The 25,174-nt window shown below is 37.7% G+C and overlaps 1 protein-coding gene across 6 annotated transcripts in view; it reads left to right on the top strand.

Annotated features, from left to right (window-relative positions):
• plekhg4 (pleckstrin homology domain containing, family G (with RhoGef domain) member 4) overlaps positions 1 to 15,437 on the top strand; it is a 104,167-nt gene extending 88,730 nt beyond the window's left edge. For 4 of the 6 annotated variants that reach the window (XM_067440401.1, XM_067440400.1, XM_067440397.1 and 1 more), the window contains 11 exons: positions 6,169 to 7,091; positions 10,348 to 10,597; positions 11,307 to 11,396; positions 11,527 to 11,751; positions 11,867 to 12,037; positions 12,456 to 12,636; positions 13,193 to 13,309; positions 13,436 to 13,684; positions 13,757 to 13,953; positions 14,170 to 14,228; positions 14,394 to 15,437. In XM_067440401.1, coding sequence (XP_067296502.1) covers positions 6,169 to 7,091; positions 10,348 to 10,597; positions 11,307 to 11,396; positions 11,527 to 11,751; positions 11,867 to 12,037; positions 12,456 to 12,636; positions 13,193 to 13,309; positions 13,436 to 13,684; positions 13,757 to 13,953; positions 14,170 to 14,208 — 2,442 coding nt within the window. In that variant the 3' untranslated portion in view covers positions 14,209 to 14,228; positions 14,394 to 15,437. The remainder of the gene's footprint in view (positions 1 to 6,168; positions 7,092 to 10,347; positions 10,598 to 11,306; positions 11,397 to 11,526; positions 11,752 to 11,866; positions 12,038 to 12,455; positions 12,637 to 13,192; positions 13,310 to 13,435; positions 13,685 to 13,756; positions 13,954 to 14,169; positions 14,229 to 14,393) is intronic. The other 2 variants (XM_067440399.1, XM_067440398.1) reach the window with 2 other exon arrangements.
• The last annotated feature ends 9,737 nt before the right edge of the window (positions 15,438 to 25,174 follow it).

The raw sequence follows: 25,174 nt of genomic DNA, 5'->3' as shown, positions 1-25,174 counted from the left end.
ATTTTTAATTTATAATTACAATAAGCGATTTAACGTCAATGTAACATTTAAGACATTATTATAAAACAACTGCCAACTGCTTGCACTTTTCAGTATTTCTGCTTGTGTTCAGATGAAATGAAAGATAAATGGTTCCTAATTTTCTTAACTGCTTTCAAACAAAGTTCATTGTTTCACCTTGAAACATTGAACACATTCACTTACACTACTGGTCAAAAGTTTTAGAAAGGTAAGATTTTAAAATGTTTTAAAGAAGTCTCTTCTGCTCACCAAGGCTGCATTTATGTTATTAGAAATACAAAAGAGCTGTAATATTGTGAAATATTATTAAAATATAAAATAACTTTTCTATTTAAATATATTTTAAAATATAACTTATTCCTGTGATGCAAAGCTGAATTTTGAGCTTAAAGTTCAAAAGAGCAGCATTTATCTGAAATATAAAGCTTTTGTAACATTATAAATGTCTATAATGTCACTTGATCAATGTAATGCATCCCTGCTAAATAAATGTATTAATTTCTTTAAGTTCTTTCTCCCAAAAAATAAAATACAATTCTTACCGACCCAAAACATCTAAATGGTAGTACAATGTTACAAAAGCTTTTTATTTCAGATAAATACTGTTCTTTTGAACGTTCTATTCATCAAAGAATCCTAAAAAAGTAGTTTCAACATCGATAATAATCATAAATGTTTCTTGAGCAGTATCATCATATTAGAATGATTTCTGAAGGACCATGTGACACTGAAGACTGGAGTAATGATGCTCAAAATTCGGCTTTGCATCATAGGAATAAATTGAATTTTAAAATATATTCAAATACTAAAGTTATTTTATATTTTAATTATATTTCACAATATTACAGCTTTTTTTTGTATTTCTAATAAAATAAATGCAGCCTTGGTGGGTCGAAGAGGCTTCTTTAAAACATTTAAAAATCATACCATTCTAAAACTTTTGACTGGTAGTGTATATGTTAAGTAATTCAATCTCTATTCTTAAAATACTTAGGTTCAATATTTATATGTGGCAATTGATTCAAATATTTTAGTCTCTTGTTCATTTATGAATAGTCTCACACTTGTGTTCTGAAAGCCCAGATAGACACGCTCTCCTGCAAAGCAGAATTATTTCCTGTTTGACTCATAAAATTAGACTAATGGGCAGACGGTAGCGACTTTATAGTCTTCGTGTATGCATGCTGCCAACCAGGCCAGGGCAAGAGAAGTCCTACGGTTCTCTCAGCTCCTATTTACAAACAGTCATTACCCCCAATAAAGCCAGCCAACCCTTACTATATCAGAAACAGACCCTGCACTCTGCAGCGCAACAATTTGCTTGACATCTGTTCTGTATAGACACGCTACTTGTGCCTTTTGAAGTATGAAAGCTTATGCAGCAGTGTATGAGTATTTTCCTGCATTTTAATTGAACCCCATAGAAGAAGTAGGAAATGAAGCTCTCACAAAGGCCCAGTGCTTCCAACAGGCCTTTAGTAGGCATGTTTAGTGTTTCACGGTCTCTTTTGCTATGAAGCAGCTGGTGTGTGTGCTTCGCATTATTCTACATATGCAACACGTTTGTCTGCCAGCACACTCTACATATTAAACCAGAGAGAGACGGTCGCAATCGCATCTGTCACGGGCTGCGTGTCACCTCCTCTCTGTGTGTGCATGCCATTGCTGAACTCTCTTTTCTTGAGTCTGAGTGCTTAGGCTTTGACATTCATGAAGCTTCGTAGGAAACGCAGAGACATACCCCCAGCAATAGACGCGTGCATACTTGCATGCGTCACCACTGACACGCACAACAAAAGAACAAAAACGCACTGAATCACACACTGCTGAAAACGTTCCTCATCAATCATACAACAGCATCAGGCATTAATTGATTGGTTTACGATTAATGACCTTTACTGAGTTTTAGGTTTGGTGACTTTAATGCACCATTATTTAGTTTTGAAAACCACTATAAGATTGAATTAGTCAAAATCACAAGGGGCTAGTTATCATACAGGTGCTGTTTCTCTCGTGCTCTCTATCCCTCTTCGTCATCCTTTACTATTCATTTTATTTGATTTGCATTCCTTTAGATTGAGCTTTTAGATAGCATATGGTGGAGTCTGACATGCTGCCATTGAACAGAAAATGTACTTTATATATATATATATATATATAATGACAGATGTTATTCATATTTTGTAATAAATCTTTTACAATAATAACAATAGCTGCTGTTTCTGCTGAATTATTAAAATGTATTAAAACATTTTATTTGTATGTTATCTTAACAATGAATGGTGAATATTTTACATTGTGTTGCTAATGCGAGAATTTTATTTTTATGGGGTACTGGTCCTGTGTTAGTCTTCCTACACTCCACTGAGTATCTTCAATAAAATAAAGGGGTATTTCCAATTTTTCTCTCTCTCTCTCTCTCTCTCTCTCTCTCTCTCTCTCTCTCTCTCTCTCTCTCTCTCTCTCTCTCTCTCTCTCTCTCTCTCTCTCTCTCTCTCTCTCTCTCTCTCTCTCTCTCTCTCTCTCTCTCTCTCTCTCTCTCTCTCTCTCTCTCTCTCTCTCTCTCTCTCTCTCTCTCTCTCTCTCTCTCTCCAGATTCAGATTTCAGATTCAAATAAAACATGGAATTTAAATTGAGAGAAAAGGCACGGAGAGTTTTTTTGTGAATATTTGTTTCCACCTTTCTTTTCATCCTCTTTTGCCAGAATCACTCATCCAAATCCTGCTTTTTGGCTCACGAGGGTCCGTAGTCCATTCTTCTTACGGTTTTCCTCATTTTGCCATTCCTCTTTTGTTGTCAGCCGCTCAGAGAGAGGGGATCATTTTAACCATAATGAAATGACAGGGAAGTATGCTGGGATCTTGTGTCGGGGGTTAAGCGGCTCTGTCTGTAGGTTGGTACTGTCCCGGTGAGTTACAGAGCAATAATTGTCAGAGGAATTTTGAGGCTGTGCCTCCTAAAAACACAGTGCCCATAATACCCCATTCACATTTTGACACTCTCTATCCTTCAAAAAAAAAAAACACATTCTTGGCATGGCTTAGACATGAGATCAGAGACTGGCTGATGTAATGAAAAACGTTTCTCCTTTTTGCGGGTTTCTTTTTAGAGGAAATAATAAAAGATGGTTTCTTTCAAGTTTAAAATGCTCCTCTTGACCCACTTAGACTGCTAAGAGATTCATTTATGGGAGTGTACAAAAGCTTAGTTCAAGACTGGATCTGTCTCACTCCCACTGCTCTGTTTTAGCACATCTAACACTCTCTCTCCATTTCTCCGTGTTTCTCTCTCACTCTTTGTGCAGGATTGAATAGTGGGGCCTTTAGAGGTGCCTCCCTCAGGCAATCTAATTCTGCTCTCACCAATCAGAGCCCCACCACACATACACACACTATTCACACTTCAAAGAACCTTGCACGCTAACCAACCAAACAATGATGTCATCCCCTACCCACAGTATTATGGGCATCATCAGATAGAGTGAGGAACTATATTGGGCTATAGATCAAAGCGTCTGCTTGATTTCACTAAGGGGAATGCACAGGGTGGTGGGTGGGGTGGGGTGGTTTGGGGGAGGGGGGTGGTTTGTAGCGTTGAGAGCTGGTTTGGCCTGAGTGTCTGACCCCATGTGGCAGAACCTGTGGCAGACTTTATCACTGTCAACCGTTGATGCTGTTTTACTACAGGAACAGAACACTTTACATTTGTTTGTGTTTCCCATGTCTGTTTCACACATCAGTTTAGCTGAACAGGGAGGTACTGGAGAATTAACAGGACTGAAGATTTCTGCAGTCACTAACTATACTTATGGTTAAATGCAACCTAAGCTTTTTTGACAGAGATCCCTTAGTTTGTAAAAGTAACACATTTGGGGAGTTAAAAATATTTTGGTATCCATTATTTAGGGTCCAGCATCAGTTGGATAAAATAATATACTTTAAAATATGCAAGAATTTTGAATTTTAAAAGTAAAAATATTTTTTAAAATTTTATTTAACATTTATGTGTTGTCAGTACAGTAAGTAATGTCTGAAGTTGGCATGAAATGGAAATACAGTCGATTCTGTAAATCTATGTTTTTGATCTTATTGTGAATGATTCATTTATGGATTTTTAAAAAAAAAAGTTGTTGAAAAAAATCAAAATGTCAGCTTTATCTTTCGGTGAAGCAACATACTTCTCTCTGGTGGTGTATGCTGGACTTTTCCAATAATTTAGTCCACTTGAACCCTAGCCTTCCATAGTTGACTACAAGCTCAGATCGACTCCAACCAATCAACAATCAATTCATTCAACAAAATTCCAGCACTACATTTTTTTTTCACTGTCACAATATGGAAGAAAAGATCTGATGGTACTTCCGTTACAGCGCGACTTTAATTCGGGATGCACAGATATGAACATTTTGGTTGATACCGATAACCAATCATTCTTTATATTTGAATGGTATAGCTTTTTTTTTTTTTTTTAATAGGCCTATTTGAAAGCCTGGTTACAAAAACAAAAGTCTCACCATTAAAAGCCACTTAGTTTGAACCAGTGTATGTTTTAAAATCATTTTTGGCCAACTTTAATTTAACTCAACCAAACGAATCCTATAAGAGATTAATCAGATATTTATGCAAAATAATATTACAACTTATATCTGCACAAAATGGTGCAAATGCAGAAGTGAACTTAGTTATGTGCTAGTCAGAATGTGGAACTGCTGTTGTGGATGCTTGCTTCCTGTAACAACACGCTGTACAGCAACTAAACCCAAAGAATTCAGTTTTTATTACAATAGTGTTCTCATTGTAATGTTATACAATATGACAGTCCACCATAGTTATTCATATGGTGCTGCATTGCTGTTTGAGCTACGTGTGCTGAAACTAAAGATGTGCTGAACCAAACACATCCTTTGTGAGATAAATCATATATATACAAAATAAACATAATATTACAACTTTACAATTGCACAAAACAAAAGGCTGCAAAGGCACAAGCTAACTTAATTGTGCTATTCATGAAGCTGTATCTCCCTTGTGGATGCGCTCTTCCCGTAACAAAGCTGTACGACATGGGTGTTTTAAGTTTTATTTAACCCTAAATACTGCTTTAAAGAAATTAAACCACATCTCTATTTAATAGGGCATTAAAAATTATAGTTGCCATTTGGTTCTTACTCGTCAATTATGTTGCATTTGCGTCTTTTTGCGTCTTGCCATTTCTTAGCCGTGTGTATTGTTAGTGTGGGCAGCTGACCTCTGACCTTTGCTTTTGTGAGAGACTTCAGTAGTTGGGTGCTGAAGGCCCATTCGCTAGTATGTGGCCTTTGTGTCACCCTAACCTGAGAGAGAGACAGAGCCGAGGGCCTTGGGAGCAAAGCGATGTCACTATGTCACATAGCAGCTAAAGTAGAGTGTGGAGGTTTTGTATGTGCACAGAATGAGAGAGAAGAGGGGGAGTTTTGCTCCTTTCTCAGGAATGTCTAAACACAAGGCTGTGTTTGCAGCCAATGCTGAAGTGGAAGGTGGTTGTGTTTGATCTGTGTTAATCCCCTCTGAAGTTTAACCACTAATTTTCCAGCGTGGTGAACACTCGTATCCTCAGGAGCAGTCACTAAAGAAACCTTCCTGTCAGGAAGTTAATGAAAAAAGGTCTAAAAACAAGAGTGCCGCCCAGTTGATGTAACAGCATATCGGAGTGTGATAAGGGGCCAGATTTTTTTCTTAAATGGAGAGACGGCTAGTAAAGCAAGTTGGCATGCGTCTTTGTGGCATGGTGCTGACACACATAGTTGAAACTATAGGCCCTCCTGCTGCTGAGCTGCATGTTAAAGCCTTCCTACCCAGACCTCCCAGCTCCTGGCTAAAAACCTCTTTATTTCACATGAAAGAAGTGCTGGGAGGTTTCTCACTCACTCTATCCTTCCCTCATTCCCATTCACACTGCATTTGTAGTAGTTTTCCATAAAAAGTCTCCTTTATACTCTTGTCGTTTCTCAAACATGCATGTTTTTTTTGTCAAAAGCTGACATTTTACCCATTGTTGTTATAGTTAACTAAAATAAACTATTAAAATTACTATTAAATATTTGATTTTAACATTGTTTTCAATGTTCAGTCTGCACATCAGCTGATTGTTCTCTCTCTCTTTTTCAGGCATATGAATGGGCACTAGAGGGAATGCGTCATTTGGCATGTGTTAGTATGGAGGAGTGTGGCATGTCTGAGAAGTGTCAGAGCGTGATCACATGTTTGGAGACCTATCGCAGTCAGCACCCACCGATCCCAGACACACACTTCCAGGAGATGAAGGACCTCGCTGGGGAGCTGAAGAGTGAGCAGGGACTCAAGCAGTGGAAGTTCGCCTGGTCCAAGTGTCAGGAGACAAAGCAGATGTTTGAGAAGAAGCTGGAGATGGCCCTGCGCACCCGCCGAGAGAGTGACTCCAAATCAGCAAGGGGGGACTCTTCTCGGCGGAACTCGGACAGTAGTGCTAAACATCAGGAGCGTAGCAGTAGCATCTCCTTCTCGTGTCGGAAAGCATTCGGCGGTGGCTGGGGCCGGGATAGACTTTCCTCACAGTCCAGCACGTCTTCAACTCCCAGCAGCCCTTCAGGTATTCGCCTGGACGCTCATGACTCTGTCCGAACCCCGACTGGAAGTCCATATAGCATTGAGCACAGAATCCCTCACATCACACCAGTCAGGTCCCACAGGCTTACACGTAGCATCTCCACGGACGAGTCTCCTCAGAGGCCGCATCTGGAGGGGCAGGCGTCTGCTACGAGCCCGAGCTCAAGTCTCACAACTATTGAACCAAACCGCAGAGTTTTGCGGAAAACCCAGAGCTTCGATACTGCTGGTAGCGAGTCTGTGTCACGGTACGGGACATGCCAGAGAACTTTGAGTGAGCCTGCACGGAGAGGAAACACAGGGGTGTTCATTAAAGGTCTGGAGGTGAGCAGCACTGAAGTGATCGATCGGCCGTACAGCCCGCGACTGCCGCCCATGCATGGATGGACTTCTCTAGATGCACATCGCAGTGGGAGTCCAGCTCCGGAAACTCGCAGCAAGGGCAGGTGGGTAGACTCAGCGCACGCATGCAAGTACTAACCACACTCACTTGATATAGCATAAACAATTAACCAGGGTGGTCTGCAGGCCATCGACTCAACCACTTATTATATAACCACCACTGTATAAATGCTGTGTCGCAGAGCACACACAACTACTGATAGGTGCATTACAATATGTTGTTACATTTACCAGACTTTCTTGTTTTTTCAAGACAAGAACACATTCAAGAGTTTTCAAACTGAGGTCTGGGAAACCCCTAGTGCTAGTAGAGGATCTGTGGAACAGCAGAAAACGAGTTGTTAGAAAATTTCTCGGGCAACAAGACAATATTCTCTGCAAAGCTACTTATAATTTATTGTTGTTTAAATAATTATATATAAATAACATGAATAAAAAATAAGGTCACACTTTAGATTAGTGTCTTATTCTCACTATTAACTACAATGTTTGCCTCAATAAACTCATAATTACTGCTTATCAATAGGTAAGGTAGTTGTTGTTTAGCTATTGGGTAAGTGTAACGAACCGCTCTGAGACTGGGTTGAAGATCCAAGCGCAGTATTTATTCAAAGGGTAATCCACACTCGTAGTCAACAAACAGGCAAGAGGTCATAACAGGTAGGCAGTCCAATCAGGCAAACAAAACCAGGGACAGAGGCAAAAGGGTAATCCGGGGACACAGGCAAGAATTCCAACAAAACCAAGAGACATGAAACCAGGGATAACGCTTAGAAATGCAGTGTGAGCAAAACAAGATTTTGCAATGAATGACAGCGATAACCAGGCTTATATAAGGTGAGGAAAACAGGATAATGAGAGACACAGGTGTAAACAGGGAGTGCTATAGAGGGAATGCATCGACGTCACTTTCCCGGAACACGCCCCTTCAGCCGGGGCTGAGTGGCAGAAGAGCTGCTGCGTGACTGCAGTTAATAGAGGAAAACGCGAGTTGAGCAAATGATTATCAGTTTAAACTACTTCCCACAGATTCAGCGATCCATGGATAATGACATGCAGCCAGGAATCGTGTTTTCCTGACATTTTTATGAGCCTTAATTTCGACATGATTATTTATAACTGATCAGTCTTCACATTTTTCGAGTGAATCCCGCATGTATATGTGGATGGGTCAGTGCATTGAATCGTGTATATGGCTGTTTTTCAATGGAAAACAAAAGTTTTATTCAAATTCTGAATATATTGTAGACCTATTAATAAAAAATAAATAATAATAATATTGCCCAGACAGCGCACAAAGAGTGCTCCCTTTATAATTTCTAAAAGCTGTCACTCATTCAATAAACATAATCTCACAAAGTTCCACAGTGAAGCTGGTATACAATGAATCTCTTATTTTTACAATGTCTGCACTTACAGAGGATTGACATGCGTTTTAACTGAACTCAGCGGTTAGACTCGAGCGGTGAGTGGATTCCAAATTCAACACCTGTGATTGGCCTACTGCGTTGTAGATATCTACAAACATGTCTGTGATTGGCTACATTAATCACCGAAGCGAAAACACATTGGAAATGTAATCATTTGACAAGTGCCAGTAGTTATGGGCAGCGTTTCCCTCTTTAAACAGAACCAGAAGCAGCAGCAGGTTGGCTGTGGTTTGAATGAGAAAATGATCAAGTCCGTCTCAAGCTCGGAACAGCGATGTCCATGGGGTCCGGGCACTCACACTGGTGAATTGTGACAGTAGGATTAAGGGATATAAAATATGGTCATACACAATAAGGCATTAATATGTTCTTTATAAGTACTAATAAACAGCCAATATCCTAATAATATAAGCAACTAGTTAATAATGAGAATTGGGCCCAACGTTAATTAAATAATTATATAATTTATACAATTAAATATGTATATATTTTAAATTATATGCATATGTATTATTATATATTATGTTGTACATTTATCTTATATTAATCATTTTGAATTGGATTGGAAATATTGATCTGCAGGTTTATAAATCTAACAATACAGATGAGATTATCGTTTTCCAGATCTTTTTTCACTTTAGTTCAATGATTATCTAAAAGCTTTATTTATTTTTCAAACAACATGTCTAATTTAATATACAAAATCATACTTACTATTTCTATTAGCTGTCTTTAAAGAGATAGTCCACCCCAAAATGAACATTGTCATCATTTTCTCATGCTCATTTTGATCCTAACCTGATATCCATTTCTTTCTTCTGCAAAACTCAAAAGAATAAATGCTAAATAAATCCATTAAATGCCTTTTTTGTTACAATGAAATTCAGTGGGAACCAAAACAGTTTGGTTACCAACATGCTTCAAAATATCTTTTTTTAATATCTTACGAAAAGTGGGTATTTTGTATATCTGGCCGTTGATGCAATGAAAACTGTTAGAAAACTTCTGTATATATTTACTTACACTTGTGCTCACTTTTCAAAATTGAACAGTCACACAAGACATCCAGGAAAGAGAAAAAAGCTTTAGCTTCAGCTTCAGCTAAAAACACATATGGACTGAATCTCTTTAGTCTTGCCTCAATCTCAAACATGCACATTGGGAACTCAATGTGCCTCATATTAGACAGTCACAGCCCTTTAATCCCCTGAATCTCCATGGATGTCTTTTCCAGCTGTGGTCCTTCTGCTCACCCCTTAACCCCCTTGGGAAAGGGCCTGAGATGCTGATCACTTTCCCAGGTGGCCGCTAGTCCTCTGGGCTTTGAAGTGGTGGGGAGCATGTTTGTGTTCTGCTTTTCCACACAGAAGAGATGGATAGAGTTATCTTATTACAAAGGCATCTTAAGGAGGTTGTTACATGTTTGTGTCTTCCTTTCAAAACACATTATTTACCTTTGCTCTCCAAGTTTGCAGTACAGAGGTGATGTTGACACATTTTTTCAGACAGAAATAACTCAAAACAAGGCTCTGTGTGGCCTAGTTATTGCAAATATTTAAGGCAGATGAAAACATTCTGATAAGAATCCAATTTAAGATTAATGTGAATACTAAAACATCAGCTAATTTTTCTCAATACTGGACACAGACACCATGTATAGTGTGTTGAGAAGGTAAAGGAGCTCTATGCCTGTCAGTCATTTTGAGCATTCAGACTTGATGTCGTCAGGTTAACATATCTATGGATGGAGGACTTTAGAAGAGAATTGTAATAAAGAGCTAAAATTTGTGTTCTATGCATTCTAAAAGTTTGATTTCTTAAAATGTAAGCATTTGATGTATGTTAACAATTCACTTTCTTTGTCATTCAGTAAGCTACGCCACATTGTAGATGAGATGGTCACAACCGAGCGGGAATATGTACGTTCTCTGCGGTACATCATTGACAACTATTTCCCTGAGATGGAGCGCGCTGACCTGCCGCAGGACCTGCGGGGAAAACGCAGCGTCATCTTCGGCAACCTGGAGAAACTAGTGGACTTCCACAGTCAGTATTTCCTTAAAGAGCTGGAAAGCTGCTGCAACCATCCATTACGTGTCAGTCACTGCTTCCTACGACATGTAAGAGAAGTCTTTTCACAGTAACTTTCATGACCTCAGATCTTTCTGTAAATTATTTTTTTTCTGATGTTTTCTGGACTTTTCTAATAGTTTTAATAGGGATCATTCAGGGATTCTGAATTACTTTTTCATTGGAGATTAAACAAAGCAGTTTAATTTGTCAGTGTTTTGTCTGTTCCCAGTCCATGACTGTCTCATTTTTGACCAAGCACTAGTCCATTCAAAAACCATTCAAAATGTACTTATCTGGGTATTCTTTCTCTTTCATTCACCCTCCATGAGTATTGGAAAATGAGTGCAAGACCACCGGTCTACATTCTCTGTAGTTGGGGTCAACTCCTCTTAAGAGCTTTACTTTATGAAGCTTTCACATGCAATGACTCGCAGAGAAAAAGACACAGGCAGGCTGCTTGGCCTACAGCAGCGTATGAACTAGGCCGGAGTCTTTTTTGTTTTGTTTTTGGCGCAGCTAAACCTGCACTAAAGTTATGGCACACTCCATATGAACCTAAAAGTCATAAATCGACTTACCCAAACACACAAAAAAGGCTTTTAAAACAAACTCAACCTGGAAATAATTTAGAAAAATGTTCCCTCCCTCGATTTTGGGAAGAAGAGAAGTTTTTCTTCAGAACATGGATAGGAAATGTGGATATTAATACTTAAATATTGCTCTTTTGTGCTTTGTTTCCCCCGTATAAAAATATAGCAAGACCAGTTTAGCCTATATGCTTTATACAGCAAGAACAAGCCAAAGTCAGACACACTCCTGGCCAGCCATGGAAACAGCTTCTTCAGGGTGAGTAACTGGATCCATACTGCACTTTAGACCACCTATGATAATTTTTTAGCTCAACCTCTTTTAATCTCATTCGTTTTATCTCACCTCCTGGGATGAAATTGTAAAATCTGACTCTCTCTCATTCTAGCACAAGCAGCTGGAATTGGGGGATAAGATGGACCTGGCCTCATATTTGCTGAAGCCCATCCAGCGCATGAGTAAATATGCCCTGCTGCTGAAGGACCTGATCAAAGAAGTGAGCGAGGTCCAGGAGCAGGAGCTAGCGTACCTTCGCGCCGCCACTGAGATGGTCAAATTTCAGCTTCGCCACGGCAACGATCTGCTCGCCATGGATGCCATCAGAGACTGTGATGTAAGTGTGTTTGGCACAGCTGATATACGCTCCACTTCATGTGGAGATACAAAGGAAAGCATGTATCTGATCTTCTAAACTGCAATTTCATCATTTCTTTCACACACTCTTCCAGGTGAATCTGAAGGAACAGGGACAATTAGTTCGCCAAGATGAGTTCACGATTTTGTATGGCAGGAAGAAGTGCCAAAGACACGTGTTCCTGTTTGAGGATCTGGTGCTGTTCAGCAAACCCAAACGCATTGAGGGTGGCCTAGATGTTTACATATATAAGCATTCTTTTAAGGTAAGCATCTGAAGGACATCAGAAGTTTTGAGGGACAAGAAACCTCTCCAGAAATTAAAACGCAAGCTTTAACACACTTTGCTGCATGCCACACCAAGATGATTACTAAAAGGATAACTGAAAATAACTATATTAGCATCCACACCGGCAGACAATAACGTTCTATTTATTAGAAGCAACATGCTTATGTTGTTCTGATGTTTTATCATTCATCAGGTGGAAAAATTGTTTTGAAAGTGATTCCAACTATATTGTTTCTCTCTGCTGTTATAGTTGTTCTTTTATATCTAGAACAATTATAGTTATCCTTGGTGTGAATGGATCTTTACACTAATTTTATTTTACTAATACAAATGATATATCCTCTGACCTTGATTGTATGTGAATATCCTTTTTACCCTCTCATTCTCTCTGTTAGACGGCTGATGTGGGTATGACAGAGACATCAGGTGAGAACGTTCTGAGGTTTGAGGTCTGGTTCCGGAGGAGAACTTCAAAGAACCAGACCTACATTCTCCAGGCCGGCAATGCAGATGTCAAACACGCCTGGACCTGCGACATCGCACGGATACTATGGCAGCAGGCCACACGGAATAAAGGTAGGAAAGAAAAAACTGAAGTGGCTGAGCATGAATAAATTCTTTGAATTTGTTTTGTTCAGCTAGCTGGAAAGAAAAGGTGAGACTGATAGGATAATTGCAGATAATGTCTCCTGTCACATACCATCTTAGCATATATAAAAAATTTTTCAGCAGTTCATCTGTGAATGTCTCATTTAATTAAAACACTTTTGAGTCACACCAGTATTGTATTTCTACAGTTTGATATGAGTGAGTGAAAAGTCTGAGGCATCACGTAACCTGTACTGGCACATATTTACTCAATCCCTAAGAAAAAACTTTTGATGCTTGTTTATCAGTCAAAGTCATCTTTAACTTTTTTTCTATTTTGTTTTTTGTATTTTAGCCAATGACTCGCACTCAGAATACCACGTTAAATATACATTCACATTATCGTCAATATTCGCGACACCCATATTCATTCTGATACATGTCATGGCAGCATTTTTAAACGTGTGTGTGTGTGTGTGTGTGTGTGTGTGTGTGTGTGTGTGTGTGTGTGTGTGTGTGTGTGTGTCTGTGTCTGTGTGTGTAGAAATTCGAATGCAGGAGATGGTTTCTATGGGGGTGGGTAATAAACCATTTCTGGACATTAAACCCAGTGATGCTGCTATCAACGACAGAGCCATTGACTACATTATGAAAGGCAGAGGTGAGCGTGTTAAAAACATGATAAAATCATTAGAATAATCCTGCTAAATTCTTGGTATTTTTTCTAAATAAGCAGCAAAAGATTCCCTGGGTTGATTTTTACTAGCATCATGCTCTCCTGTTACAGGGGCCAGGACGAGAGCATCCATTGCCGTCTCGCTATTTGACCACTCAAACCCGTTCAAACGAGCTGCAGTAAACGCTCCCGCTAGTGGCCCCCCGGTGGCCGGTGGCCCCTCCTCTTCCACACTGCTGGGGCCCTTAAATCTGCACATGTATAGTAGCCAAAGCCTGTTAACAGGGGAGAGACCTCTCATCAGCCCCTGCATTGAGGAAGACGAGCTGGAACATGAGACCAGCAGTCAGCCGTCTATGAGTATGTATCATAACACGTTTGAAAGTGTGAACGTCATTCCAGAAGTCACATATAACATGCCTGTATTTGTAGCTACAGAAAGTTCGGGTTCGTCATCTCACTGTCTGTCAGGTAGTGGCTCGAGCGGGTCAGACAGCGGATGCGTGTCCAGTCACCTTCCCGAGGCTTTGTCCGAGGAGCCCAGCTCACCATGCGACTCATCCTGTTACTCCTCCATCACCTCTCCCACTCAAGAGAAAGCCTGCTTTAACAGCCAGTACATCTCAGCGGTTAGTATCACACATGTCCATTTCAAATGGCTAATATTTTGATTGCACATCTTCAGGTCCACACCAAATGTCACTGATGCAGAAACATGTCGTAACACCCATGCTTACGCTAGCACTAATCCACACACTCCAGAAGACACTGATCACCTGATGATCAAGTCAGAACTCCCCCGTTAACATGCGATAACCCCTGCGCCCATGTCCTTCTCATCACAGGGGGAAGCTCAGGTGATTGGTCCCTCTACTATAGTGTGAGCTCAGTAACCCCTGCTGCAGTAAGTCTGGCTTTCGCTCCATGACATCACATTTCCACAGCTATGTGCATGTGCATTAATACACTTATCTCAGCATATTGAAAATATTATACATGCTTCAAGTAAGAACTTTTACACACTTGCTTGTACGTAATGCACGTTTCTCTGTCCTGCTTTGTCCCGTAGGTTTAAGACCTGTCTGCTTCAGATTGAGAAGACGACGTTGTCACACCGAAGAGGAGTACAGAGCTAGTATTTATTGTTCCTACTGAGTGCAAGCGAATCTCTTACAGAGTTTAAAAGCACTCGAAATAGCACTGTTTCTCTTTTTCTTTTTTAAGCCACTTTTAGCTTCAATAGCTTTTATATAAATTTAAAAATGATCTATAAAAGTGAATAAATATTCTTGTATTTATCTTCTTTTCAAATGTTAAGATACATTAGTGTTCTCAGATGTATTATTAACTGTAAATACTGTTGTAGTGTTCAAAACACTTCTGAACTATTGCGGTCATTCAGTTCCCACTCTTTTTCGTCGTCGTCGTTGTTGTTGTTGTTGTTGTTGCCCACTTTGCTGCAGACTTCAGCTGGTTTTTCTTAGAAATATGGCCGAATGTTAAAAGGCATGTCTAGATTTCTGAGCATCGGTTACACTAAAGGTGTTAAGCAATGTTTAAAGCATTTGTTGTAGAGTTTCTGTTCTTTCTAGTGTTTTCATAGCCTGTGGACCTGTGGTCAGTGTGCAGTGGAAACCGGTTTTGATAGCTGGCTTGATCCAGAATAAGAGAGCATTAATTCAGATCGTACGACTGACCTCAGGTCAGCTCTCCCCAGCGCTGCTGCTCTTGGGTGCTGGGTATTGCTGCTGCCTGCCTCTTTGGAAATGGGAGTTTTTTTTTTCATTTCAGTTCTCTTATTTGCATTAATAAGTATAACAAAAAACAACATGTAAATTGTAAATAGTTGCACCAGTGGTGCTTTGAGGACATAGCATTTAGGAAGTAATCTTTATGTGTGTATTAACCAGACAACATGGGAATCACTTAAGTGCCATTCTTTGTTGCCAAACCAAATTGGAAGTGTACAAACGATAATAATAATACATTTTTAAAAAAAGCATTGCAAGTTCCACTTCTAGCTGGAGCACGAGTATGTACTGAAGTGTTTCATTTTTCATTCTTCAATATTAACGAGTTCACACAGAAGTAATAAAGACAGATTGCTTTGTACCGATAACAGAAGTGTGCTTTATTGAATGTCTTTAATCTTTTGTGATGATTGACATAAGGTAGAGAGACATATCTCACGAGCCCTGAAGGTTGGTATTCAGTTTCTGCGCAACTGACTGAGCTAACAAACAGATTCATTGTTACTAATGGTGTTACTCTGCCTTGGGGCCAAGCAGTATGTGGTTTAAATTCGTGTAAACTCAAGCAGTGTGAGAAATAATGCTCAATTAAGTTTACTGTACCGTTTTAGCCTGAGGAACATCAATAGCTTTTTCACAGTAACTCTTTTGTTGGCCACACTTTTTATATTTACTTACAGTATACGAAAAGCAACAGACATGTAGAACGTTAAACAGGCTAATGTGTCAGGAAATACCGTACCTGATATTTGCTGTGGCTCTGAAATTATAACTTCTTCACGTTTTCTTTTTTTGAGGCTTTTCCTATTTCTCTGCATTTATTAAACAACAGCTTCATGGTTTATCTGCAACAAGGAGGAAATACATTCATCTTTAATGAATCATGTTCATCTTAATCTAAAAATAAGAATCGGCTTCCAGATATTCAATGTGTCATTCAATTTCTTTTAAAACCTCACTTGGAGAAAATGGACTAGATTTGCTACAAACCCTGTATTCAGGTATCCCCATTAGGAAAGCTTGGGATTGGCATTCGCTGGCCAACATCATCTCCTTGTGAGAAAAACTGAAGTATGCAAAGGCCACATCTGTACAGGTAGATACAAAGTGAAGTTATTTTGCATGTAGGAAATACCACTAAACATTTTTAGCGTTTTTTGATTTGTCCACAGTCCACACACGCGGATGGAAACCACAAACTCGAGAGTGGAATGAAAGTCAATGAAGCGTAATTGTCTGAATCATTCACAGCTTGTGTATGCGAGTATGATGGGCTTTTAGTGCTCCAGTGAGGCTGCATAAGCTGGTTTATTTGTCCCTCTCACCTAGAATATTTTGCACCATCCATCTTTAATGATATTACATACAAATCTGAACTTGAGGAAGTGAGAAAAGCTGGATATGAACAATGGAAACATTATATATATAACTAAAAATCTATCAAGTACACCGATATATTCATAAAAAAAATTATCCTATTCCTAACCCTAGCATTACACCTAGCCTAAATCTAAGCATTAGGCCTAACTCAAATCCTAAACCTAACACAAGCCACAATTAACACCACTATGGTGCGGAATAAATACTTTATCTCTTTGTCATATTATTCATATTGTTATATTTCTGGAGCAGTCTCTTTTCTTCCCCCTTGATCCTGTGCCAAGAATGGATGCTGTGTGATATCGATCCACTATCTAAGTTTTATGGAGCACTGGATGATGAACAACCCGCTGCTTCAACTGTAGTGTCTTATATATATATTATATATATATATACGAGTCATTGAGTCATTGAAACACTGAATTGGTCAGTAACACACTTGTTGCTGTGAGACGCGTTACGGTTCTGCTGTGTGTGTACGATTTTCGCTGCTGAAATCGAACAAAAGCACTCAATATTGCATCTAAATGTGAATGTTGATTAATTGTTTATGAAACTGTTATATAAATGCAGTGTCATTTTCAGTCGTGATGTTATTCAGGAAACAGCTTAAACGCTCTAGTGTTGTAATTTCTCCTCGAGAGGCTGCACGGCCGTCAACAGCGCGACCTTGTTATCGCCAGTTCATCATATATTATTATTATCCACCACTATCGATCGCCACTTACACTAAATTAATGCACAATCATTTGTGCATTTTGGTGATTTGCTAGTTATTTTTTGTTTTCAAGCTCTTGTCCGTCGGGCAAGTAAAATTATTTTTCACTTGTCCCTTCAAAAAACCCACTTGTCCCGGACAAGGGCAAGCGTTAATGTCGAGCCCTGATATATATATACTTACTTTTCTTATATATATATATATATATATATATATATATATATATATATATATATATATATATATATATATATATATATATATATATATATATATATATATATATATATATATATAAAACATACATACACACACACACACACACACACACACACACACACACACACAGTAGGGTGACTTACTTTTCTTACTTTGGAACTTTCTTATTGTGAGATGTTTATAAATTATCAATAAATTGTATTAGGAACATTATTTAATAACATATATTTAATATTATTTTTTAATGACCATACAAATATAATTGTATAAGAATATGGTAATTGTTGTTTAGTATCTGTAAATATCAAAATACCAAGTTTTTACCATTTGATACCATTGTGCCACCCCAATGCTTTCTTTGCCTTTACTGTATGTCTTATTTCAGTATAATATAAGTACTGTATATAATATAAGTTTGCACTGGTCTGTGCTGCTGGAATTTAAAAGTTTCTGTCATGCTGACACTGCTGAGTGATTGTCCCGGACCTCTGCCCGTCTGTCTGCATTAGTTTCCTTTGTTTTCTCGCACAGGTGCCATAGGTTTTCTCTTTGCGTTGTAAATGGCATGTGTCACTGCTCTCACTGCATTAGTTCTGCCTGCATCCGGGTTCTGCTGGTATCCACTCATCATCTCTCTGTTGATGTAGATGGCATTCATCAGTGCTGCAGCTCAATCTGACAGTCCTGTCTTCAAGCCGCCCACCTTGGCTTCAACCAGTATAGCCATCCTGTCCAACAGAGTCTTCTGGGAGAGACTCAACTGTCTGCTGATCTACCTAATTATATTCATCATGGGGGCCATTTCTCTACTCCAGCAGTTCTCTAATGCACCGAGTACCTGAGGCGACACACTGCTGTTGCATATCAGACTCTTCATAAAATCTGGAGCAGGTGGCTGAGAGGCAGTGCTGGGCCAGTTGTGTTCTAGAGAGAAATGAGTTATTGGCTCATTTGGCTGTTGCCTGTTGGATATGTGCATGGTCCCCAGGTGATTCCTCATCTGTTCAATTTCTGTCAGGTGCAATCATCTTTTCACATGTATAGCATGTTAGAAAAATGGAACATGGAAAACCAGCATATGCTGTTGCTCTGAGTGTGTGATAGAGGTTTCAGTGGAGGGGAAAGCACTGTCTGTATTCTCCCTATGAAATGACATGTGGTCATTTACTTTCATATATTCACCTCCAATTAGATTAAGTGCATTTCATATTTAAATCACTGGATTGTGAAAAAAGGCACTATAACATGGTTTTAAATGAAAACAAAATAAAAAAATTTTTTTGCAAAAAAATACAAATTATTAACACTGTTGTAGCCCACACCGTCAGTGAAATAAGTAAGCATACATAAGGCGTTTTAGGCATAATTATATGAATAAATAATAATTTTGTGCTGATAAACAAAAAGTTAATATTGTAAAATGTTCATTTTGGGTACAGTATTGCTATTTTTTATTTTATTTATTGCTACTCTATTTTAGATCACTGCTGTAACAGTTCATTTACATTGTATCTGTACCTTTATCACTAACTTTATTGTTGATCAAGCCACTGAAACGGCAGAGCAAGCAGATCCACATGACAGACAGATATTGATCATGTCTGCCCTAAACTTCAGCACTGTTGTAGCTGCTGTGAAATTAAAACATCTCAATACAGACAGCCTAACTTGAGCAATAGCCCTCCATTAAAGATTAAAGATAGGCCTTTAGTTCACCCAAAATTGAAGCTTCTACTCCCCCTCAAGTTGTTCTAAACCTGTATGAATTTCTTTCTTCTGCTGAACACAAGAAGATATTTAGAAGAATGTCAGTAACCAAACAGTTGACTACCATTGTGTGATTTTTTTTCTCTTCATACTACACCCTAAGAAAAAAAGTACAACGCTGTCACTGGGGCAATACTCCCAGGTACAAAAGCTATAAAGGTAATATGTACAATTAAATGTACTTTTATAGTAGCCTACTGATATGTACCTTTAAGGTACTACTATTAGGTACAATTTAGGGGTAAAAAGTAAATAAAAGACTGTGGCAGTGTTTGGAAGTATGTGGGGTCCATCGACTGTTTGGTTACCCATATTCCTCAAGATATCTTTTGTGTTTGGAGGAAGAAAGAAACTCACAGGTTTGGAACAACTTGAGCTAGTCTGAAAGCTAGTTTCATAAATAACAGTATTTTCTCCCAACATCTCTGTTTTAAATATAAAATGTTGAATATAATCTCATAACATTATTTAGGCACTTGTAATTGCAGTGTTGATTCATTTTGGTAAGATGGATTTTGTTGATACTGTTTTTATTTAATATGTATAACTGGAGTGTTGAAAGCAATACCAGGTACAGAAACAATTATGCTTTACTTTATAAACTTTAATTTATTTTTGTAACACATGGTAAAGTATGACTTGTACATATTTACACAAAATGTAGCCTAAGTAAAACAACAATCATAAATAATACATCGTTTGTATAAAACTATTAAACCTGTCAGCTCCTACCCTTACCACCCCTAGACAATGAAATGCTGGATCAGTCCTTCCTCATCTGAAGAAAATTAGCAGTAATGAAAAAAACAGATACAAATTGAAATTTAACCTCATGCAGCTGACAACTCTTTCTCTTGGTTTACACTCTCAATCAACATTAACATTTGCATGGAAATTTGCATTAAATGTCTAAATCCATCAGTCAAATGCGTCAACAAATGATATGGTTATATAAGCGAAAACAAGTTATCCACAAAAGAAACAATGCATTGAGGTGTGGCTGTTATAGTATGTATGAAGTATGGCCAGCAGATGGCGCTACTGTCACATTCACCTGCACACAGACTTCATGCTTTTGTTTTGACAGATGCGAGGTCGTAGGCTAGCGAGGTCTTCAATGAAACCGGTTCAGCTGGCTAGCCAGATATGTTTAAGCTTAGTTTGTGCCAATCCTGTGTTTTAGGTACTATTAAAGTGGTTTGGCTTTTAGCTGTGTTCATCTCCAGGGCTGAAATTGGACCAATCAGCTGTGAGTAAAGTTACACACTTCTAATGCAATAAAGTCACTCCCTCTGTTTCTACTCCAAATTAAAGGTCACTACATAGCAAATGTTTTTTAAAGACTAAAGCCTCTGGCTTTTAACAATGCTTATTTTATAATATTAATAATAATTTTGAATGATTTATTTAGATATAATTGATGTAATTATTATACCCTTAATCAATTTCCCATTAATCTTTTAAGTTAATCAGGAATTAATAGGCATTTTGTTAAAATTCATATAAATAGCCTATATAAAGTCATGCAAATAAGTTTTAAAATCAATAAATAAAGCTATAAAAAAAGAAGCGTACTGCGCTTAAATGTTCAATTATCTCTATCAACTAAATTATCTTCATAACTTTTACTTGCATTGACATATAATATTTTTTCTTTTAGTTGTCCTCTTTCATTGACGGCTCCTTTTTTCTTGCTGTGTAAATTTGTTTAAATTCTTAATATTATTCAATCATGTAATAATCTGCAGAGGAGAAATGAATTTCACTGGCTGCTTCTCTCGTGAGAAGTGAATCTCAGTTTAACTGATCCACAGCATGTGATTGGCTGTTCACTACGGATGTAACTCTTCTGGGTCCTGTACCATGAAGCTGGTTTAGCTGGCTAGCCAGATTTGTTTAAGCTTAGTTTGTGCCAATCCTGGGTTTTAGGTACCATTAAAGTGGTTTGGCTTTTAGCTGTGTTCATCACCATAGTAACTTACGCTCCAGAGCTAACCTGCTCTGGGGCAGGTTATGTTCTGGATTAGAGATCTCAATCTGAAATTGGACCAATCAGCTGTGAGTAAAGTGACACACCTCTGATGCAGTGTCGCAAGTCACTCCCCCTGTTTCTACTCCAAATTAAAGGTAACTGCATAGTAAATGGTTTTTAAAGACTAAAGTGTCTGGCTTTTAACAATGCTTATTTATAAAAAATAATAATTTTGAATGATTTAGATATAACTTATGTAATTATTATACCTTTAATAAATTACACATTTATCATTTTAGTTAATCAATCATTAATAGGCACTTTGTTAAAATTAATACATAAGTCATATAAATAACATCACCTGCATAAAGTCATATGGATAAGCTTTAAAATCAATAAATAAAACTAGCCTATTAAAAAAAAGAAGCTTACTAAGCTTAAATGTTCAATTTTCTCTATATCAACTAAACTAACTTCATAACTTTTACTTGGATTGACGTATACTATTTTTCTTAAAGTTGTCCTCTTTCATAGACAGCTTTTCTTCTTGCTGTGTATTTTTTTTTATTTTAATTCTCAACATTTTTCAATCATGCAATATTCTGCAGAAGAGAGAAATGAATCTCACTGATTGTCTCGCGAGAAGTTCGTCTCAGTTCCACAGCGTGTGATTGGCTGTTCACTACTGATGTCACAGCTAAACTCCTGAACTCAGGATCAAAGCCTGAGTTGACAAAGAAAGTGGAAGATCAGCATCATGGGACCAACAAAGCCTTAATACAATGGTTTGGTTTTGTCAACTCAAAACTAATCCTTTAACCCTGAGTTTGTTAAACTACCATCATGGTACAGGCCCCTGGTCTGTTGCCCAAAGCTGGTTTCAGTTGTTACCCAGGTAAGTTCGAGATTAGTTTGAGCAAACTCTGTTTTTTCGGGCTCAAGAAGGTGGATTGGTGTTCATCACCATGGTAACTGCTCTGGAGCAGATTTTACTCTGAGTTAGAGATCACAAACTCAAACTGCAAGTAAAGATGCAATAAAGCCACACACCCTGTATTTCTCCTTTCAAATTAAAGCAGTTTATAATGAGAACTTTAGAAATAAAATGTTGCATCTTTTGGTGCTAATTATTTATTATATTTATATTAGGCTACATTAATTATAATCACTTTGAATTCATATAAAATGTTCATATAAATATTAATAATTGACAAGTAGCCAAATAGTAATATAAACATAATGCATGCATTCATAATTCTTTTAAACAATTGTGAATTCATTTGAGCTCTTTGTGAACCTATAATTATTAGGCATATTTAGGCTATTTGATTCACATCATGCATTGATATAGTCAGATATTCTGTCAGCTGCCTTCTCAAACTCTCGCCGCAGCAGCAGGGTTTATTCTTGCCTTGTAAATACATTTACTTTCATAACAATTTTCAAAACAATCTCTCAATCTTCAGAAGAGAAGTGAATCAAACGGACTCTGTGATTGGCTGTTTGCCGCACTTGTCACACTTTCAGGACGCGCTTCAGAGTTAATCGCGAACTCTGGTTTAAACCTGAGTTGACAGAGAAAGTTTATACCAAGCTTTGAGAAACAGTTGAACTTGATCTAAACCAGGTTGGATTTATCTGGATTTGTCAACTCTAAACCTACTCTGAAACTCAAAGTTCGTTCAGCTAGCTTCATGCAACAGGCCTCTGAACTCAGGATCAAAATCAAAGCCTGAGTTGACAAAGAAAGCTGATGATCAACGTCATGGTACCAACAAAAAAAAAAGCCTGAATAGATTGGTTTGGTTTTGTCAACTCGAAACTAATCCTGTAACCCTGAGTTTGTTAAACTTCCATCATGGCACGGGCCCCAGTTGTTGAGTTGTCTTCTCTGGAACCTTGAATTGTCTGACTGTAGGTGCACATAAGAAATATCTTTCTGATTTAAGGTTTTCCAGAGCTTTTTTTAATTTGCTTTTAAAATACTTTTAGGGGTATTTAATTACCATATCATCCCATATGTGCATTGTTAGTAGACCTCACAATTAACCTTTGCAATGAATTAAATTATTACAAAGAATGTGCTCAGACTTTGAAGGCGGTTCTTCTAGTAGGAAAATTAGATGGACAGTCTCATATTTCAAATAGTAAATTTCTGGAGCTCTGGCTTTTATCAGTAGCTCAATGAATCCTATGCTGTATGTGTTTGCTAGAAACTAACATGGAAATGTACAACATTTGGTATTGGAAAACAAATTTTAGCAAAACAAAAACTGTACATGAAAAAAAATATTATTATTTAATTATTACCAAACCATCCCATATGTGCATGATAGCAATTCAAAAAAAATTCTGACATGTGAAGGCCAAGAATGGTAACCCATACCCAATTTGACCTCTGCATTTAACCCACCCTATAGTTAGTGCACACACATAAGGAGTAGTGAGTAGTGAACACACCGACACTGCAAACTGTGGACATGCACACACACACACCCTAGAGAAGTGGGCAGCCTTTTATTTTTATTTTTTGCTGCAGTCCCTGGGGAGCGACGGGGTCGGTGCTTTGCTCAAGGGCACCTCAGTCATTTCCTGCCAGTATTGAGAATCGAAACCATGACCTTTGGGTTACAAGTCTCCAACTAACCATTAGGCCACGGCTACCACTTTCAACATATAGAATGAAAAAACATAAAGTATGACCCTCAAACTTTGAGTAAATGTTATGAATTGAGGTTGTTTAGAAATCTATTATTTTTCCCTAAACGGTGTAAATTGTAGTCAAATGCAAAGTGTGCTGTTGTTGCAACCTACTCTCACGGCCAGAATGTAAAGTTAATAGAATTTTAGTGTGCAATGAATCATTTAATATTAGTATTTTTAATATTTTAATTATATTAAAATAAACAAGAGAACTTTGAAAATTAGATGATACTAGTTTTGACATTTGAAACCTGGTTTAAAAAAGTTGGGACACTGTACAAATTGTGAATAAAAAAGTAATGCAATTATTTACAAATCTCATAAACTTATATTTTATTCACAATAGAATATAGATAACATATCAAATGTTGAAAGTGAGACATTTTGAAATGTCATGCCAAATATTGGCTAATTTTGGATTTAATGAGAGCTACACATTCCAAAAAACAGGTAGAAATAAGAGGCCAGAAAAGTTAAATGTACATTATAATGAACAGCTGGAGGACCAATTTGCAACTTATTAGGTCAATTGGCAACATTTAGGGATTGGGTATAAAAAGAGCCTCTCAGAGTGGCAGTGCACTGTAAAGTCCACAGTGGCTGCATCCGAAAACCTAGCCAGCTGACTCGTTGCCTCGCTGCCGTATCAGACAATGACTTGTTGTTGCACTAATGTTTTGTGCACTAAGGCACCTCACAAAACTAATTTCGGACAGACTTCTAAGGCAGTGTAACAGTTTAATGATCTACAGCAAAATAGAGCAAACTTTGGTGAGAACTAAACAAATATTTAATTACCACATTTGTAATTTCTTGCTAGAAAAATAAAACACCATAAACTTTCAATTTACATTACATTTAGGCTACATTTAATCATTCACCAAACATTTTTGTCCAGATTTAAAATAAAAGAGAAGTAAGCAAACAAACAAAAGTGCAATATTACGTACTATGACAGTCTACCACATTACACAAAACACACACACACACACACACACACACACACACACACACACACACACACACACACACACACACACACACACACACACACACACACACTTGCATATGTACAGTTGCAAGAAAAAGTATGTGAACCAATTGCAGAATCTGTGAAAATGTTAATTATTTTAATAGAATAAGAGAGATCATACAAAATGCATGTTCATTTTTTATTTAGTACTGTGCTGAATAAGATATTTAACATAAAATATGTTTATAAAGTCCACAAGACAAAAACAGATATATGACCCAACCCTTGATTCTTAATACTGTACAGGTCCTTCTAAAACAATTAGCATATGTGATAAAAGTTCATTATTTTCCATAATGTAATGATA

The sequence above is a fragment of the Pseudorasbora parva genome, chromosome 1, assembly GCF_024679245.1.
Source record: "Pseudorasbora parva isolate DD20220531a chromosome 1, ASM2467924v1, whole genome shotgun sequence".
Lineage (NCBI taxonomy): Eukaryota > Metazoa > Chordata > Actinopteri > Cypriniformes > Gobionidae > Pseudorasbora > Pseudorasbora parva.
This window is presented reverse-complemented; position numbering and strand designations above follow the sequence as displayed.